General features: G+C 41.0%; 2 protein-coding genes across 2 annotated transcripts in view; both read right to left on the reverse strand.

Moving 5' to 3' along the window:
• LOC138979742 (protocadherin Fat 3-like) overlaps nucleotides 1-10,445 on the reverse strand; it is a 42,016-nt gene extending 31,571 nt beyond the window's left edge. The window contains exons 1-2 of the mRNA XM_070352484.1: nucleotides 10,247-10,445; nucleotides 8,550-8,755 (exon numbers count right to left, since the gene is read on the reverse strand). Of these exons, the coding sequence (XP_070208585.1) occupies nucleotides 8,550-8,755; nucleotides 10,247-10,298 (258 nt within the window). The 5' untranslated portion in view covers nucleotides 10,299-10,445. The remainder of the gene's footprint in view (nucleotides 1-8,549; nucleotides 8,756-10,246) is intronic.
• A 605-nt stretch (nucleotides 10,446-11,050) lies between these two features.
• The window catches only part of LOC138980843 (uncharacterized), a 13,677-nt gene continuing 5,857 nt past the window's right edge, over nucleotides 11,051-18,870 (reverse strand). The window contains exon 6 of the mRNA XM_070353725.1: nucleotides 11,051-11,193. Within this exon, the coding sequence (XP_070209826.1) occupies nucleotides 11,051-11,193 (143 nt within the window). The remainder of the gene's footprint in view (nucleotides 11,194-18,870) is intronic.

Raw genomic sequence — 18,870 nt, forward strand, 5'->3', positions numbered from 1 at the left:
CTCATTTATTGTTGGATGTTTACACCACATTTACACATACTGCATGCATATTTCAGTCTTGCTATGCAAATGCAGATTTACACTTAGCAAAGTATTCTTTAGCTTTGATCTGCAGTCACATATTTTGTCTTGATCTGTGCACACAGATTTTTCCACAACACATCCATACCACAGTTTAGATGTAAAGTCCCATATTAATCTTTTAACCTACATACGTGAGAGATACCTGTCATAAGATAACAATACACAGTGCATGTGACTGAGGTCGTGTCCAACTAGTCTGGCAAGGCCCTGATTTCTCCCCCCGCGGGTTAGGGGGAAGAATTTACCCGATGCTCCCCAGCATGTCGTAAGAGGCGACTAACGGATTCCGTTTCTCCTTTTACCCTTGTTAAGTGTTTCTTGTATAGAATATAGTCAATGTTTGTAAAGATTTTAGTCAAGCAGCATGTAAGAAATGTTAAGTCCTTTGTACTGGAAACTTGCATTCTCCCAGTAAGGTAATATATTGTACTACGTTGCAAGCCCCTGGAGGAATTTTTTGATTAGTGCTTTTGTGAACAAGAAACAATTGACAAGTGGCTCTATCCCATCTCCCCCTTTTCCCCGTCGCGATATAACCTTCGTGGTTGAAAACGACGTTAAACACCAAATAAAGAAAAGAAAGCCCTGATTTTCACCTGCTCATCATGCCGAGTCACCCAGACAAAAGTCATTCTCGGAACACTTTTCCCCTCGTTGTTTCCCCCAGAAGAATTTTGAGAACGTACACGTCACGCTTTGCTGTCTAGAGTGAGGTATCTTTGCTTTAACGTCAACGATTACAGGAGCCTTTGGAAGAGATCCAGGTTCTATTTAAAGCGTTTTCAATTTGCGCGCTTCGACTGAGGGACGTTTGGAGCAAATGACACGCAAAGTACAGTATGTAAGATGTACAGAATACTACATGGCTTGCTGTGTCTTACCAGATTTACACTTGTTGCTTTTTCAAATATTAAAAAGCTCTTTTTCGCTCGCAGCTTAATATTCAAAAGCATTTCGTGTAAATCTGGTACGACACAGCAAGCCAAGTAGTATTCTCTCTCTCTCTCTCTATATATATATATATTATAGTCTTGATTTGTACACACAAATGTATAATACGCTCCACATTTACTTTACAGTCTTGATCTATTGTCGCATGATTACACATCTCACAGTAACGTTACTGTTTTCAGTCAGGGAGTATTGCAATCCTGGCGGAACAATACAAGTTGCCAGGGAATTCCAGCAAGGTCATTTTGACCAAATAAAAGTCAAACTTTCGCTCAATTTACAATACTAAAGCCTCAGTCCGTCTCAAATGGTTTACAGAACGATTACAATTTTCTCATGAAAAAAGCAGTTCTAACCCTATCGAACACACTTGCAATAGCATTATATGACACAGTTCGTTTGAATGGCCATTTAGCTCGCGTAAACCACACACCTGTTTTCGTGGTTTATCTAACCCCTGAGCCATCGTGAACCCGTGTGATCCACTTTTTTTTCTCTCACAATTTAGTCGTCAGTTTGTGATTTCAATGCAACTCGTTATTGTGTACCTCTGAATCTAAAACGCAACAAACGGCTGCGAGTCAGACGAACTGAGCGGTGGCGTTGACCGTTCACAGAAACTGACGCTAGGCAGAACATTCGTCTGCTACGGGGAACACATTTTGCGAGACACACTTCCGGGCTTTTCTTTTTTCAAACTTTCAAAACTTCGAATTGAACTGATCTTGTCTTGATGAAAAAAGAGTTCTTTTATTATTTAAGAATGTTTGTGTAACAAGCTGTCAATTTATTATTGAGATTTTAAAAGTTAGGTCTAGCGCCAAAACGAGGCCCGTCCGATACACCACCAAACAGTTCCGCGGCCATTGCGACAGTGCGCATGCGTAGCATTTTTTCGAGTAAACAACGCGTCGTGCTAGCTTCTCAGCAACTTGAAACATGTGCGATTTGAGCGAGATTTCCATCCAGAAGGTGCGACTGTGGAGCACTGAAACATCGAAAACCTTGTCGTGGCACGGAAAACGAGTGTGGAAGGTGCACACGAGGAACTTGTAGCTAGGTAAGTTTTATTTCTTTCGTTATTTACTCTTTGCAATGATGCGGTGTGTAGATTCATTCTCAAGACCGGTTTTCCGCCCTGTAAGTTGTAACACTAACCGCCAGTAACTTACTTAGTAATTGCTCTCTCTTCAGATACGCTTAACTTTTCAGTTGATTAAAGTCAAAAACTTGAATACGTGCCGTTGATCTGTCCACGGAATCTAACTTACTATGAAGCATAACTATATTCCGATTCGTGATGCATTTACATGTTGCGATAGTGTATGCTAAAGTTTTCCATTTTCAATCTGACGTGTGGGTAAGATAAGAAACAACAAACATGCATACTAAGTTGCCACTGCCACGGCTGAGTCAGTGAGTATTTTGTACGTTTACATACAAAATGGTGATGAGGGGGAAAAAAGAATGCCTTCCACAGGTGCGAAAAACTGTGATTTGATCTCAAGGCCTTTTTGTTTTAGAGCTTTTCCTGCTTTGGAACTTGGGAGATGGGATTCCTGTCGACCGCGAAGCAGAAAATGCAGAGAGGGTGCTTCTTTGGGAGTACAAGCAGAAGTTGTATGTGAAAGGGGTGCTTTATCCTGATCCATGCATCATCACAACTGGATTGAAAGGCAGCAAGATGGGCGATTCCTGTGGCCAAGCGTCTTCATCACTGGCTGCCTGTGAGTGTGAGCTCGACCTCATGCATCGCCTCGTCAACAAGTTTTAAGGAGGAAAGGCTTACAGGTAGGATACCTCTCTACTTTTTAAAAACATAAATCAAATTTGCACTTTACTTTTGAAAAAGAGAATGGTTCAAGTTGAATTGCAAGATGGTTTGTGCGGCCTAACAACATTTTGGTTTCAGTGAACAGGGAATGTGTCAAAACTGATTTGAAAAACCAGCATACTAGTACTAATACACACTAAAATTATGCCTGTCACTGTATACATATACTTTTATAAAAAGTGCAGTGATACTGATAGTGATACAGTTAATCAGCAATGACTGAACAGACTTTCTAAATTCAGGGATGGTCAAATCATCTGACTAATGGCCAGGGGCGAGTACAAAAAATCCGCTGTGCTAGTTAAAACCGCTTGGCAACTCGCCTGGTTGGCTAGTGAACATTCTCGTCAAATGCAACACTTATCGTTGCATACTCTAGTTTCAAAACGTTATAAACAATGCAGTTATAGCAACTGGGGTTTGTACCCGGCAAGCAATTCTTTTTGGTGGACTGGACTTTCTTGAAATGACTCGCCTGTCTGGCAAGTTAAGATTTTGAGATCTGGCCATCTCTGCAACTGTCTTAATTCTGCAATGCTCTTCATGCAAGTTGCACTCAAATTTGTGAGCAATTTGTTATGTACAACTTGGTAAATTGTCCTAAATGGTGCTTTAGTAAAAGTTGTCTCCTTTCTCTTTCTCATATTGATTATTTTCTTTTTTTTCCTTTTGGCCGTGTTTTGACCATGTGCAACAGGCTGCAAGTCATTTTGGAGGAGGAAGCCCCTGATTGCATCTTTGTCAAAACCAGAAAGAGACTTCTACGTGTCTCCAAGAGTAAACCATCACAACCACCTGTTACCCAGAGCCAGCCATCACAACCTCCTGTTCCCAAAGTAATCCAATCCTGTTGCCCGTTTTGATACAGGCAGCAACAGAATGCACTTAGGAGGAGGAACTAGTAGAAGTAGGGAAAGCGGTATTAACAAAACAGCTTTTTCCTCTTAACTATGAAACCACACAGATAAACAAGGAGAGCAACCCTTCCACAAAGTAAACAATCCTGACGACTCTAATTTCAACAATTTGTCAACTCATGTAAAAGCTTTGCCAGATCCAGGCATTAAGCTCTACTCTTTACACGTACATGTAATGGGCAGAGCAACATTGTTTAACAGCTGCTTCGTTTCTGAAAGTTTTCAGCCTGAAAGGTAGTAGGGTGGGTCGCATCTAAAATATAAATGTTTGTCTTGTCAAAACCTATGTAAATTTTCCTACATTTTAAGACTCCCTCTTTTTCTGTACTGGATCTTTTATTTATCAGATTGTTTGGAGTTCTGAAAAGGAAGGTTCCTGTGTACACCATTATAGATATAACTTTTACTGTACTACATGTGTGTTTTGGGTATATATATACATATATATATATATATATATATATATAAAACATCAGAAATTGTGAAAGAAACAATTTATATATATATAAAAACTAGATATCTTTCTTCCCAATATGTTCATTGCCAAATGGATGAAGTCATCAGATTTGATCTGCTGCTAGTGATAACGTTTATCAAGATAAGTAAAGTTTTTTGAGCTGACTGTATTGTGTGCATTTTGTTTGCAAGTGCTGATATGTTTGACTTTGAGCTGTAATGCTTTGTCTTGTCTCTCATTCTCCATTTCAAAGTACGAGAACTCAGATTTTGTTCTGACACACTCATTGCATCACAAACATCAATAAAGACACACAGAAAAAGTGAGCCAAACAATATTTTTTCTCAAAACATGTTATGGTATGCACAGGGGACATGAAATGGAGAGAAGACTGTGCGCAGAAAGAAGAGAGAAACATTCAAACAAATGAAAACAAACCAGTAAATTGTTTAAGGTTGCCCTTGGCCACTCTGGTGACATGTACTTTATTCTACCTATATTAGCGAAACCGATAGGCTAGATCCTCAAGGTCTAATCCTCGTCTCTGTTGCATAAACAACATCTCATCTATACTATAACGTTTAGGGTCAATACTCATTGGTTGATTCTTGTCTTTTTATAATTGTTGACTTTTTCCTGCCATCTTCTTGTTACAAAGGGTGACACTAAAAACATGAATTAATTGGAAGAGACTGGTCGTGGCTATACCAGTGCAATATGATATGTTCTGCGAGAAATCAGATTTCTGAATAATCATGGATTGTCTGCGTTCTTTTTCTTAGCCATGTTTGCAATCTGTAGTTTGAACACACTCACTTGTCTCTTCAGTCTATTGTTCTCCTTAGTCAGCTTAATCATTGCAATAAGATTGCGCATAACGGGTGTGCATTACATTGGCATCTGCTTATACAAAACAAAAAAACAAAAAAAATATCAACAAATAAGCAAAAACAAGAGCACCCAGAAATGTTTCTGTTGCGAATGGGTCTTGTTTAGGGCCAGAGTCACACTTTTCTGGCAATCAACTAGCTGCACCATTCATCTCCCTTGATGATCCTTGGGCCTGGCACGTCTCAAACTGGAATTCCAGATCTCGCATTGCCCATTTTCTTCTGCCTAGCCGCATGTAGCCGGTGCTCTGGTCGGGGTATGTCTATCAGCACTCTTGCTGTCTGAAACATTGCCAAATAGGGTTCATTCTGTCAGTATTTATGGTAGTAATACATCTTCATGCAGGGTTCTCCACATATGTTGTCCGTTTGGGTTCAATGCCCCCAACTTCAACTTTTTAAGGTGGTCATTTGTACCCACTGTAGTCATTTTCAGTGCAATACAGAACTCCCTGTGTGAATTCCCCGGTACACTTGTTTTTGTTCCTTTGGCTTCTATGGAGAGCTCTCCTAATGTTGATCAAATCGCACTCTGAAAACAAACCTCCCACATAAAACTTAGCTTGGCTGCCCACATTCATTCTTGTTCAGACTTCAGAATACACGAACAGCAGAAAAGTCAAATCACTCAAGTTGTAAGGCACACACACATGTTACTAGGAACAGCGTGTGAACAAATAAATTTAACACCTTCCCATCTTCTTATCTGCGTACACACACAAAGTTATTAAAAAAACACACAACTTACTTTGTGTTGAAATCCAGGGTATCCCAAGTTTTCTGTTGGGAAGGGGTTCTCTGCAGTTGGTTTTCCATCAAGAAAGTGTTGAGAACAAACCCTTGCAGGTGAAAAGAGCTTGTGCCTTCCGTCGAGTTGTGTCTACACCGCTGATCAGTCGAAACCACTTGAATCCCGTTGTGCTGGTTTCTTCTTGCGGGTTGGATGCGGATGCAAGCTGTTGAAAACAGACAGATGCATATCAGATTTGACAATGTACGTATGGCTCTACAAAGCAAATTTGTATTGCTTTTTAATCACAGCCATGCTCTAACAACATGAAGTAAAACACAAAAAAACAAGAAACGGAAACACACTGACACAGAAAGTGAGCCACATATTTTGACCTCATGCACAGTAGATTCAAACAAGTCTTTCATGCAGTGTGCAGTTTTTTTAACGTTCAAAGCTGTATAAATGCAGGTCTAGCTATACGGTTTGTAATCATGCTATGGCATTTGCAGAAAAAAGCAATAAATCGCATGAATGTCAGGCAATAAAATAAGTTGATCAAGAACTGTTACAGTGTTGCGCTTACCTGAACGGTGGTTGGGAGACTCGTGTGAAACCTGGTGAATTTTGCAAAGTTTAGCTTTCCATTTTGAAGACGGTAGCTTCCGTTGTCACAATCAATCATCGGGCAGTGACATGCCATTGTTAAAATCGATAATCGCTGAATTTACATCGACAAACAAAACAACAAAATAAACACAAGTGTCTGACTCGTCAGTCGCAGAACATACGCAAAGCTGTGTTGCAGACGATGTGTTTCCTCGAAAAAATGACGCAGCCAATGAGAGGCGTCTGTGCAGTCACGTGATTTTCCTTCTTTGTTCCATGTAAACGTCGGAACTGTTTAGTGGTGTATCGGCAATGCGATCGTGACGTCACAGCCACTGGTTTTCTAAGCGGCGGCCATCTTGGTAAGCAGGATATTGGTGCTTCGGCTGCTACTAGTGCTAGTACCGGTTCAGTTAGCGTTTGGGAAGTTCTTCGGCTGTCATCAAGGGGGAGTAGTACTATCCCCATCAATCTAATACTGCCTTGTGAAGGCGAGGATGTAACATTCCTCGACAAAATAGTGGTTGTTTGCTGTGCCCTGACCAACATGTGTCCAAGTGTGGTGTGATTGTGTTTGACTCTGAAGATGTGTGTGTATAGCATTCTGGAATCATCCCATTGTATCAGAATTGTGTTTACAACTTTCTTGTTGTGCTCTGACTTGTATGTGCAGTGACATGGTGATTTGTTCTGTTATTTTCAGAGTTTAAATGGCTTACATTAAGTAACAGTCACACCAACAAACACTAAAACAGGCACATAATGTATGAACAGCTCAAGTCATGTGTATGGGACAGAAGAAAGATTTATTTTGTGTCACATTATCATTATAACATACACATGCATGTACATTCTATGAGTCTAGTACTAGTAGACAGCTGCACATTCTTTTTCCAATGTTGTACTTTTCTGTGCATGTGCTCACAGTACAAAAATAAAAAATAAAAACAGAACACATTTGTTTATGAAGTCAACCAAATATTTGTAATGTGTGTGTGTGTGTGTGAATTCAGATTTGGCACACAAATGAAACAACAAGTAAGTGTGCAAGACTTGCACAGTTAGGCAAATACATACTTCAAAATATGCAGTCACTCAGTCTTATAACCTCAAACAGCATGACACTGACAGAAAACCCCCAGACAGCTACACTAAGCTAAAGTGACATGTCAAGGCAAGCCGGACAAAACCAAGCATCATCTTTCCCTGGCAAATGATCAAGTCCAACACATGCCGTGTGGTACCACTGAACTTTGCAATTTTCACTGTCACAAGCAACAAGGTACGTCAGCATGTCGCCGAATGTCAACTGAGGAAGTTTCTCGGCATCTACAGACCACTCTTTGTCTCCTAATTCGTATGGATCGCACCCGTTTAGACTCTTGAGTTTCTCAATGTATCTTGCTTTTGGCTCAGGTTCCAATTTCTCGATGTATTTCAGTTTTTCTTTGGCCTTTCGCTTATCCATTTTCGATCAAGACACGGTGCCAAAGACTGAAGGAAGCGGAAGTCTGGCAGTGCTGCTTACCAAGATGGCCGACGCATCACGCGTGCATGGGAACACCTACGTCATCGCGCATTGCCGATTGTCTTACAGTGACTCCGGTTGGCCATGCAAAACTAAATTCTTTGAAAAATGCTCGCTCTTTACAGAGAGCACCTAGGATGTTCTCAAGCGGTGAGTGTTTAAACGAAAGGGTGTTTGTACTGTGTGTAAAAGCCTGACAGTGTCTGTGACCAGATGGTTTACAGGAAGCTGAGTGTGAGACATCAAATTTGTAAATACTGTTTTGCTTTACTAAGTAAACGGGCACTCACTGCGAGTGTGTAGTCTTCACAAACTAAAAACAATTTAAAAATCAGTCTTGAAAAAGTAAAAGTACAAGATTCATGCCTCATTTATTGTTGGATGTTTACACCACATTTACACATACTGCATGCATATTTCAGTCTTGCTATGCAAATGCAGATTTACACTTAAAACAACAAACAAACCAAACATCATCAACACTATATTAATACTGCTGCTGCCACCACAACAGCCATCACCACCACCACCACTACTATTGGTACTCACAAGTCCTTCATAGACGGTCCTTTCAATCTCTACTGTCTTGGTTCCATCGGAAAACACTGATGGCGGCTCGTTGACGTCAGTGAGGTTTATCCTCACAGAGTAGGTCTCAGACTCACAGAAGCCGTTATTGGCGGTTAGGTAGAGCGTAACGGAGCGAAGCGGATCGTACTCGTAGTCTAGTCGCGTCTTCGCTTTGACCTTGTCGTCTACAATACAAAGTACGTTTAATGATCAGCAATTTCTGCTAAAACCAAGAACAAGACGGGAAAAGCAAAATTAATACAATTAGACAATCTGTGGAACTCACAGAATGAAATAGAATTCGCTGCATTTTTCCACCAAGACAGTATAGCTTTGTCGAAACCACTGCCGCGTTTACCTGCAAAGGGTGCTGAAAGTGCCATGCCAGTATAGCCAAGTAACGCTAGCGTTTATTAGAAAAGCACCCTTTTCTGAATTCTTTTGAACTTTCTGAGCTTGTTTCTATTCCGAACATAACATATCTATAGGTTTTAGGATTCAGCATATGAAAAGAAATACGATAAAAACTTTTTTACAAGTCGATCGATTTCTACCATTTTTATTGTTTTCCGATTTTAATGACCAAACTCATTAATACATGTTTAAGCTTCCAAGCTAAAATGAAATCCCATAGTCCGTTCTTCGTTGATGATTGTATGACCGACATTTCTATCACATTGATTGAAAAATGACGTCATGAAAGTGCATTCTCATGTGTTGCAAAAAGCTGGATATGACATAATCAAAAACATTTAATGAACAAATACATGGAAACATAATAGGGATATCATCTGGGATAATCTCGATGCAAAGTGTCATAAAGATATGTCCGCTAGTTTGCCTGCAATTCCTGTCCACACACACACACACACAAACACCAACACACACACACACACACACACACACAAACAAACAAACACACAAAACACACAAAACACACACAAACACACACACGCACACACACACACACACTTACACACACAAACACACGCACACACACACAAACACACGCACACACACACACAAACACAAACACACACATACACACCGTACACACACATATATGTGTACACACACACACACACAAACACACACAAATCACTACCCTTCAAAACTGACTAGATGTCAAGTTGAGAAAAATCTACACATTTTGAATTTCACAAACCAATTTTTCAAGGCACCGTGCTGAAATGCAATCTCATTATCCGGACCGAGTCAAAGATTGTGTAACAAAAAATGTCAATCTAATTTATGAAATCATGGGACCGTGACAGTGCCGCATCAAGTTTTGCAAACTGGAAAGTATGACGTCATCAAAAATCGGAGAAAAACAACACAAGCAAATGCACATACATTTTCATAAAAATACGTTTGGTAAAACCGTATTTGAGATATGCTTTGCACAGACAGACAAACAGACAGACAGACAGAACGACCGACCGACAGACAGACAGACAGACCGACCGACAGACAGACAGACCGACAGACAGACAGGCCGGCAGACCGACAGACCAACAGACAGACAGACAGACAGACAGACAGACAGACAGACAGACAGACAGACAGACAGACAGACCGGCAGACAGACACAGACAGACAGACAGTCAGACAGATAATTAAACAAAAAGACAAAAAGAAATCATCATCCTCATAAAATTAGACATTAAGGTACGCACTAGTTACGTCCAGTTCGTAGTACTCCAGCCCTCCTGCGGGATCAGCTGTCATTTTCCAGTTGTACTGTTTAGCGTTCCGAGGAGTTGTTTTAAGTTCAAAGGCTTTAACAGCATTTAAGGCTGGGTCTTCGTCATCGGGGTCCTCTGGCTGCTCTAGCACCTTCTCGGTGTTAGTAATGACAGGCGTACCGGGGTCCTCTGGAAAAAGTACCCCAGAAAAAGACGGTGAAGAAAAGGAAGGCAATATGGGGGATGTTGGGGTGGGGGGTGGGAATGGCTACAGGCTGTAGTTGCGGGGAAAGAACAACGATGCCGACAATAGTAATAGAACCGCCACCAATAACAACAACACAAGCAACAGCAAAAACAACCACCACAAACAATAACAATAACAACAACACAAGCAACAGCAGAAACAACCACCACCACACCCACCGCCACAACAACAACAACAACAACAACAACAACATCAACAACAACGAAATGAACGACGATGACAACGACAACTACCACCATCACAACCACAAACAACAACGACAACAAGAGCACTGGAAACAACAACAACGACGACAATAACTATCAAAACCACCACCACCACCACCCCCCCCCCCACACACACACACACATACCACCACCCCTCCACTAACACCACCACCAACATTGGCAGCAGCATAAGCAGTAGAAGAAACCACACTAATGACAACAAAAATACACATAACAACAACAACAACAACATGCAGTCATAACAACAACAACAACAACAACAACAACAACAACAACAACAACATCAACAACAAGATATCCTTACGAACCTTTGAATTCTAGCGTGGTCGTAACTTCCCGAGGTCCCACAGGGTTATTAAAATCATCAAATGCTTTGATTTTGAAGACCACATTTTTTAGGCACAGAAATCGTAAGTCGCCAGTGTTCCTGATTATCCCGTCACCTGAAAATCCAGAAAATATTGATGAACTCTGTAAAATGGTAAAGCCTGTGTTTAATTGTGTGTGTGTGTGTGTGTGTGTGTGTGTGTGTGTGTGTGTGTGTGTGTATTGTTGTTGCTTTGTTTACATTAATTTTCGTCAAGTTATGACTAAATGTATTTAGGAATCGAGACGTGGGTTGTGTGGGATGTACTTGATACAAATACATATACATACACATTCAAAGTTGTGAAAGAAACAACTGAAAGTCAGCAGAGACTTACTTCCGAGATTATCCCCGAGTACGCTAGTACTTGGGCTCAGCAGACTTTAATTGTGTGCCTGTCTGTGTGTGTGTCTGTCTCCACTTAACAGCTTATTGCTGGGAAACTACTGGGCGCAGTTCGTTCAAAAGTTGATACACTAACTTGATAATATGTCCGATTGATCGTATTAAAACTTCATAATGTTACCTGGGACCTAAATGCGAAATAAACCACAAAAACGACTTGGCTGTAGGAGGAGTTCACACCGGCGGGGCAACACGCAGCCATTGAGCTGAGAGAACAGCCGAACGCGTCACACAAAAATACGTCATGACAAAGTTACACGCAAAGCGAAAGAGACTTTGACGTCATTTACTTTTGTTCGGAATTTTCCGTCTGTTCCTAGCTTGTCAGTGAAGACCTGACGTGAGTAAGCTTACCCAAAACGTCTTTGTTCTCTATTCTCATTGCAGCTGTGAAATAATCAGTCAGAGGAAGACGTTTATGTACAAATCACCGAACCCAACCCATTTTTTGGGGGTGCGTATCGCTGCATTTTTCTGAAGAATAAACTGCATGTGGTTAATTTCATCTGATCACAGATGAGGTCGCAGTTTGTAGGTTGAATCTATGAATCGGCCAGAGATAGATCTGCATTTCTGGTCAGAAACCAACATTCACACCACAGACATTCCAAACATTTATATTTACTGAGCGAGCCAGTCTGAAGATTACTCGGGTCCAGCGCGAGCGTTCTTTATAATAATCTAGAGCAAAATAGAGAGAGAAAAGTGTCCCTTCACATATATATATATATATATGTCCCATTGGGGAAACCAGACCCTCCACAGAGGGGACCAAGATGTGAGAAGCTCACTAATGTATTTAAAATAAAACCCCACTATGTAGAGGTTACACGCCGAGTCTCAGTGATTATTAAAAATAATGGTCGAAGTTAGCGGATCATGAAAAATGCGAGCTTTAGCGAGCTTTTTCATGACCGCGAACTGAGACCATTATTTTTTTATAATCACTGAGACGAGGTGTGTAACCTCTTTATTCCTCCTTTCTTCAGTTATTCAAAGAAAAGAGGAGGTTTTTTGCGAAAGTTTGATCGAATCCTATTCACTCAACCAGTCAACCTGCGCAGGCGATCGATTAATGCGCGGTTGTATAGTTCCGTGCAAATCATTCCATTTTGTTAACACTTCTTGTCAGTTTTCCTATTTTGGACTAAAATCAAGTACACAGATATGCTGTTATTCTGCTGTGGCGGCAAAGGCAGATATTGTGTGTTCTGTATATGTTTTGGTATGGCTTAGGATAATGTTCTTTCGTCAAATGGGACTAGCAGACGAACTTTTGCACCTGTGTTCCAATGTTAAAAAACTGTATGAAGTTCAGTTTTCTGGGAAAAATAGTGTATGAAACCGCTTTATGTTGTTTAAATTGATGAGATGTGTGCATTTGGTTGCGTGTGATCTGTTTATTAAATGAAATATTGTTGAAAACTGACCGTCGGATTGCAGTCTGTTGTCGAAGAAACTGAGTGAAAAGAAGGGGAACTACTCTTGTCGCTAGACAAAGTATGAGTTACTTGCCTTGGGGAAATTGCTTGTGATGAACGTTTGAGCACGGCAAATCTAGATTCAGAAAACAACCGAACTCATGGATTTTATATGAAGATTCATGTGTTCAGGCCTGTAGTTGTTAATTTAAATGCGGTATGTTTGTATTGTTTGCTCCAGAGATGTATACTTCGTACGTCAGAGCGTTCGGAACTTTTCAGTCGCAAAAAGTAGTACCGAAACAACAACCTCTCAACCCATTGCACTATCGAGGATTCAGGCTGTTGCTGGGTCGTTATTTGTTTGGTTGCTGGGTCATTATCGAAAAATAACTACCCCTACAAGTTTACAGAGGTAAAGAAGCAGAGGGGGGAATAAAGTCTGTTTCAATGACTTTCAGCAATTTTCAACATTATACATTGAGATAACTAGACACATTGAACGAAATTTGGTGCACTAAACCGTTTTCCTATCACGAATCATTGTGCGAAACTTTCTTTACAACTCTTTTCATGAAGTGTACGTATTTTTTCTCGAAAAAGGCGTGTCCCCTGTTTTGAGCGAACATTGGTTTTGTTGTGCACTACCTCTGTTCATAAAAAAAAGAATCGAACAAATACACAACGGCCATAACTCCTCTTTATCTAAATGATTTTAAACTTCAAAAAGATTGTTTTAGAGTGCAGATTAAAAACAATCAATGCATGAAGATTTTGAAAAAAACCAGTTGGTTATACCTACCGGCGAAAATTCCATCAAACGAAGTATTTGTCACTAATTGTTTATCTGTTCACTAAAAAGAGTGTTGGGTCGATATATTTGTGACTTACCTATTGTTGTGTCCATAACAAGCGTTCCAACAAAATACCTTTCTTGGTTTCTTTTTATTCTGAATTGTGGAACGTTGGCAGTCTCTTTGTTTATGGATTTGAAGAAATAATATATGTGATAAATAACTAAGTATGTCAATAAGTAAATGGAACCTTCAAATGCAATCAATTAATCAATCATGAATGCAGTCGAACGAGTTTGTATCTATGAGGCCATAACTATTCCTAAACAAGAAATTCCTCCGAGGTAGGAAAAACACCCCCGTCCTTACCATTCTCACTGCCACCAACTGAGAAGGTTATTTCCCTTTGACCATTAATATGTCCCTCTATAAGTCCTTGTAGAATCTTAATCCACCAATAACTCCCTAACCGTGTGTTTGACTGGTCCCAGTTTTTGTAAGGACCGTCTCAGGAATGTATAGAACCTGTTTACCAAGTTTGGTGACGATCGGTCCGTTCATTCTTGAGATCTATATGCGAACACAAACACACAAACAAACAAACACATCGACCGAATCCTATACACACCCCTATACCGGGGGTGTAATTATATTTGTTGTCAAAACTTAATGTCACAAAACTCGATAAGAAACCACAAAATTGGGCAATAGAAGGTGTGTGCAGTGTGGGGGGGGGGGGGGGGGGGGGGAGGGGGTGGGGGTGGCCTTAAAATATTAAACCAAAATGGAGGTCCCCTGCAAATATTAACAAAACCTACATCCAGCAGATATAAATCCATAGGTCACTGAACCTGTGTTTTAGCGTTTGGCAGAGTTATGTTTGACAGAGTTATGTTTGGCAGAGTTATGTTTGGCAGAGTTATGTTTGGCAGAGTTATGTTTGGCAGAGTCATGTTTGACTAAGATGGACACATCTTCAATCCAACTTCAAGAGCTTTGTACAGAAATTATGGAGACTCCGCTTTCAAGATTTCTTTAATTGTGTTGTGCGCGCAGCTGATTAACATAACAAATACCTCGCACACAAACTGAATGGCATTACAATAGATCAGTGTGTCGCTCGCAACAAAATGACTGTTTGACTGTCAGCTCCTAATACTAGTTTGTACACCGTGTGACTTGAACAGCTCCCAATTCAACTTTCAAACTGAATAAGGGAGCTATAAAGTCACACCTTTGTTGGCAATGTGTCATCACGAAACAAATCACTGACAGGGACATTCAGTCAGTATGTTGGCTTACATTTGCCCTCCTCCATTGGGCCCGAAGTTAACTATGCAAAAGGCTTTGCTGAATTTTTGTAACTGATAATTCTGTGCCAGCACTTCATGCAGCAAGCTTTGTGATGTGGACTGGGGCCCAAGGACTGTTATGCCGGGGTGGAAGTAGAGATAAGCGCCTACTTCCCAAGAAATGCTCCAAATGGCTTCGTGTCTCCAAACACCTCTGACAGTCAAATCCAGCTCCTGGCCTTCACGTGGCGGGCCCTGTCTTCGACTAACAGGAGAAGGGATGCAGGCGGGTCACTGGCGCCTTAAAACCAGCTGCTTCGGGCAGATGGGGCTCGTTAACCTTGGATGGTCGCTCATCTAGGAGAAGGACAACTCCGATTTCAAAACCCGCACTGCCTTGTGTGCGCCTTGGGAAAGGCAAAGGCTACGAGAAGGAAAACTTCGACGTCAAACCCGGGTAGAGTGGACTCGACAGCCCAGCAAGGCAGCTACTCTTGGGGAGGAGGCAACCCTGAGTAAGAACCTCAACCACCGAAAACGGAAGACACAGCCAACTTGGCGTGGGGAGAAAATCGGCTGTCTACGCTTCCACGATAATAAAAAAGAGAACATTGAACGCAGAAGAAGAAGAAGTGATGTGGACTTTGCCAAGCCGACTTTGCCAAATTCACACCAGGTTCAAGATGTCCCAACTAAACACACTGGGCCATTCGTCCAAAGACCGCTCTGGCGATAATATAGGTAAAGCATGAAAATTGTGACACGAATTTGAATAGTACAGATTTTTGTTATTTCAATTCATTTTTCAATTCACCGTAATATTAATTTACATTTGTGGATTTAGTAAAAACTTTAAGTCACACTCCTTCTCGTGTAAACAGTTTAGCTCACCATCTCAGATCTGGCCTGGATGTTTTCTTTATAATAAAACAAGACCATTCTTCCATGCGGTAACATAACAATGAGTAAGCAGCCATGGTGCTCTGTGCGCAGAGGAGTACTGTTTTTGTCATCATGTTCACGAGTTTTCATTCATAACCAGCTGGGGAAAAAAACAACGCTGTTCTCCTTGCAACAAATCAAGGTGGTGAATGGGTTTGAGCTTCAAGTGAAACCTGGATTGTCAAAGTAAAAGCCAATCAGGCTGATTGTTTGATGTGTGGAACCATCGCAGCTTTGGATTCGTGTTTCCGAGGACAACGATTGTAAGCATTCACTCTCAAAGACCCAATCGATGTTGATCATTACCGCGGCGACTCATGGTCAATTTGGAACTTGTCTCTTCAATCGCAAAATGCACAACGAAAAGTCATAAAGAAATTAAAAGATAATACATAATTATGCTCAAAACTTACTGAACTCACACTACACATATGATCGCTGCTCTGCACATTTTCAGACTGGAAGAAAAGCGTTCACAAGCTACGTTCGACGTCACATACAAGTTTGACGTGTTATCTCGAGCTACTGTGACGATGCTTTGGGGCCCGAGTTGGATTCTAAAAGTTCGTCTCCCTGTGGGTTATTGTGCATTTTGTTGCACTACCAACATGATAACAAAAACGATGTTTGGTGGCTTGTTGCCAGACCAGCATTGTTGTGTTGGTCCTCGGGGCCTTCGGCCTTGGTCGATAAAGATGAAATAAAAAACGATATGGTCCCCTTGGACCAACAAAAAAGCTGGTCTGTCAACAAGTCACCAAACATCTTATAATATCTTGATTTTGTAAAAGTCACCGGTGGATTAAGCAAAAAATCATCACAATATTTCAACTACTCAAGGCAAACAGGCAAGGTGTTGAGTTTCAGTTTGAGTCTAAATGAAGAGATATCGTTTTATTCCATGTGAGACCGGCACGGTTGGCCTAGTGGTAAGGCGTCCGCCCCGTGATCGGGAGGTCGTGGGTTCGAACCCCGGCCGGGTCATACCTAAGACTTTAAAATTGGCAATCTAGTGGCTGCTCCGCCTGGCGTCTGGCATTATGGGGTTAATGCTAGGACTGGTTGGTCCGGTGTCAGAATAATGCGCCTGTGCTGCGACTTCTGTCTTGTGTGTGGCGCACGTTATATGTCAAAGCAGCACCGCCCTGATATGGCCCTTCGTGGTCGGCTGGGCGTTAAGCAAACAAACAAACAAACAAAATTCCATGTGAGAGCATGGCCAGATCTAAAATGGTGAGGCGAACAGTTTACTCAAGAAGAAGTTCGCTTTTAAGAAAACTCACTCTTTCCTCTCCATAAGTATAATTATATTGCTATTCTGATAGACACGTGGGGGAATTCGGGGTTTGTCATTGGATAGACTCACACAGCCATATTCCGATCATCGGGCCATATTCCGCAGAAAGTTGGCAAAGATGCATGTTTTCGATTTCTTCGACCTGGCTAGGTTTCTTTCTTCAACAGATGATGCAATTAATTTGCTTTTTGTTGTTGTTGCTTACCGTATATGAAATACATTCCGCGTAACATCCAGTTTTTTTAACAGGCAACACACATTGCAAAATTCAAGTAGCTGGATTCTAGCAGACGGTCTTTCCAATGTTTAGCGCATAATCAGCAAACTCTCTTTTCCCTATACAACGTCCATCGTAAGCAATAGACTTATTTAGTACAGGGTTTTTTCAACCAACCACATTCGTTTCGTGCCATATAAGGAAGTGCTACATCACAGATGTTGCGTACACGTCATTTCCGGTAGGTGGTGAAACGAAGTTCACACCAAAAACACAAACGACTTTCGTTGATTTGGGCGATTCTACGAATCTACTTTCGTTGAATTTGTAATCATGTTTTGTATGGAAACCTTTAATCTATTGGATATAGGTTACCTGATCGTTATTTTAACTGTTCATATCTTCCTACTTTAAGGTCTGGAGTGGACGCTAAAGTCGATCTTTCACTGCATTTCTGTAGCATACATTTGCCTAGGTTGCGCTTGGGAAAACCAAAGATGGCGGCCCGGAGCCGGTTGCCGCTTCACGACTTCAGAGTTCTATTTCTTTCCTAATATAAATAGAATATTTATATTTATAGGGCAGACCTTAATTTGTGAACTGTCTCACTTTAAACAGTTATAAATTGCATGAGTAGAGCTTCGGGTTGCAAATTAATCGCACATAACACACATCGCACATCGCGCTTCTTCTGCGAACAGAACTTCTCTGCTGGCGTCAGTCTAAACCGCGACACTTTTTAACACGCACTGTTGAGTTTCGTTGTGCGCGCGCATCCCAGCGGGCAAGAGAAAATGAGTTGGTGAAGAGAAAGTGGCGGGCTTTGTTCTTGTCTCTAAATCTAGCTAATGTTGAAATGAAGTTACCGGTTTAAAGCATTTAGTCTTGGTTTTCTTCTGAGACAATCCTTGTTCTCTTATGATCCACACATTTACCGCAGTCTTCACCACGCGAATCACTATCCCTAATAGAAGTCAGACTTCCTAACAATACATAGAATAATACGTAAGCAAGCATGATATGTGACGTCATATGCAACCTGGCATATTGACGTAATGTTAAACATCCGGTTATCTCGTGTTTTTTCCGTGAAATATATGTCCGTTCTGCCGTCGCGAGTTCGAGACGTTTGTTGCATACAAGTTGTGATGTCAAATCTTCGTTGATTTGCTGTGTTCTGCTCTTGTTTTTTGAGATCTTAAATCTGTTTAAATGGACGTACTTTATGATATATATCAGGACCTAAACGTCATTGAAACTTAAAATGTACAGACAAAATGCGCGCTGATGCGCTCGTAATGATGACATAAAAATCTAGTTTTTAACAAAAATGGTCTTACTGTGTTTTGCGGGAGGTGGGCAGTTTATTCTTGTCTCGTCTAAAT

Source organism: Littorina saxatilis, linkage group LG11 (assembly GCF_037325665.1).
Source record: "Littorina saxatilis isolate snail1 linkage group LG11, US_GU_Lsax_2.0, whole genome shotgun sequence".
In the NCBI taxonomy this organism is placed as follows: Eukaryota; Metazoa; Mollusca; class Gastropoda; order Littorinimorpha; family Littorinidae; genus Littorina; species Littorina saxatilis.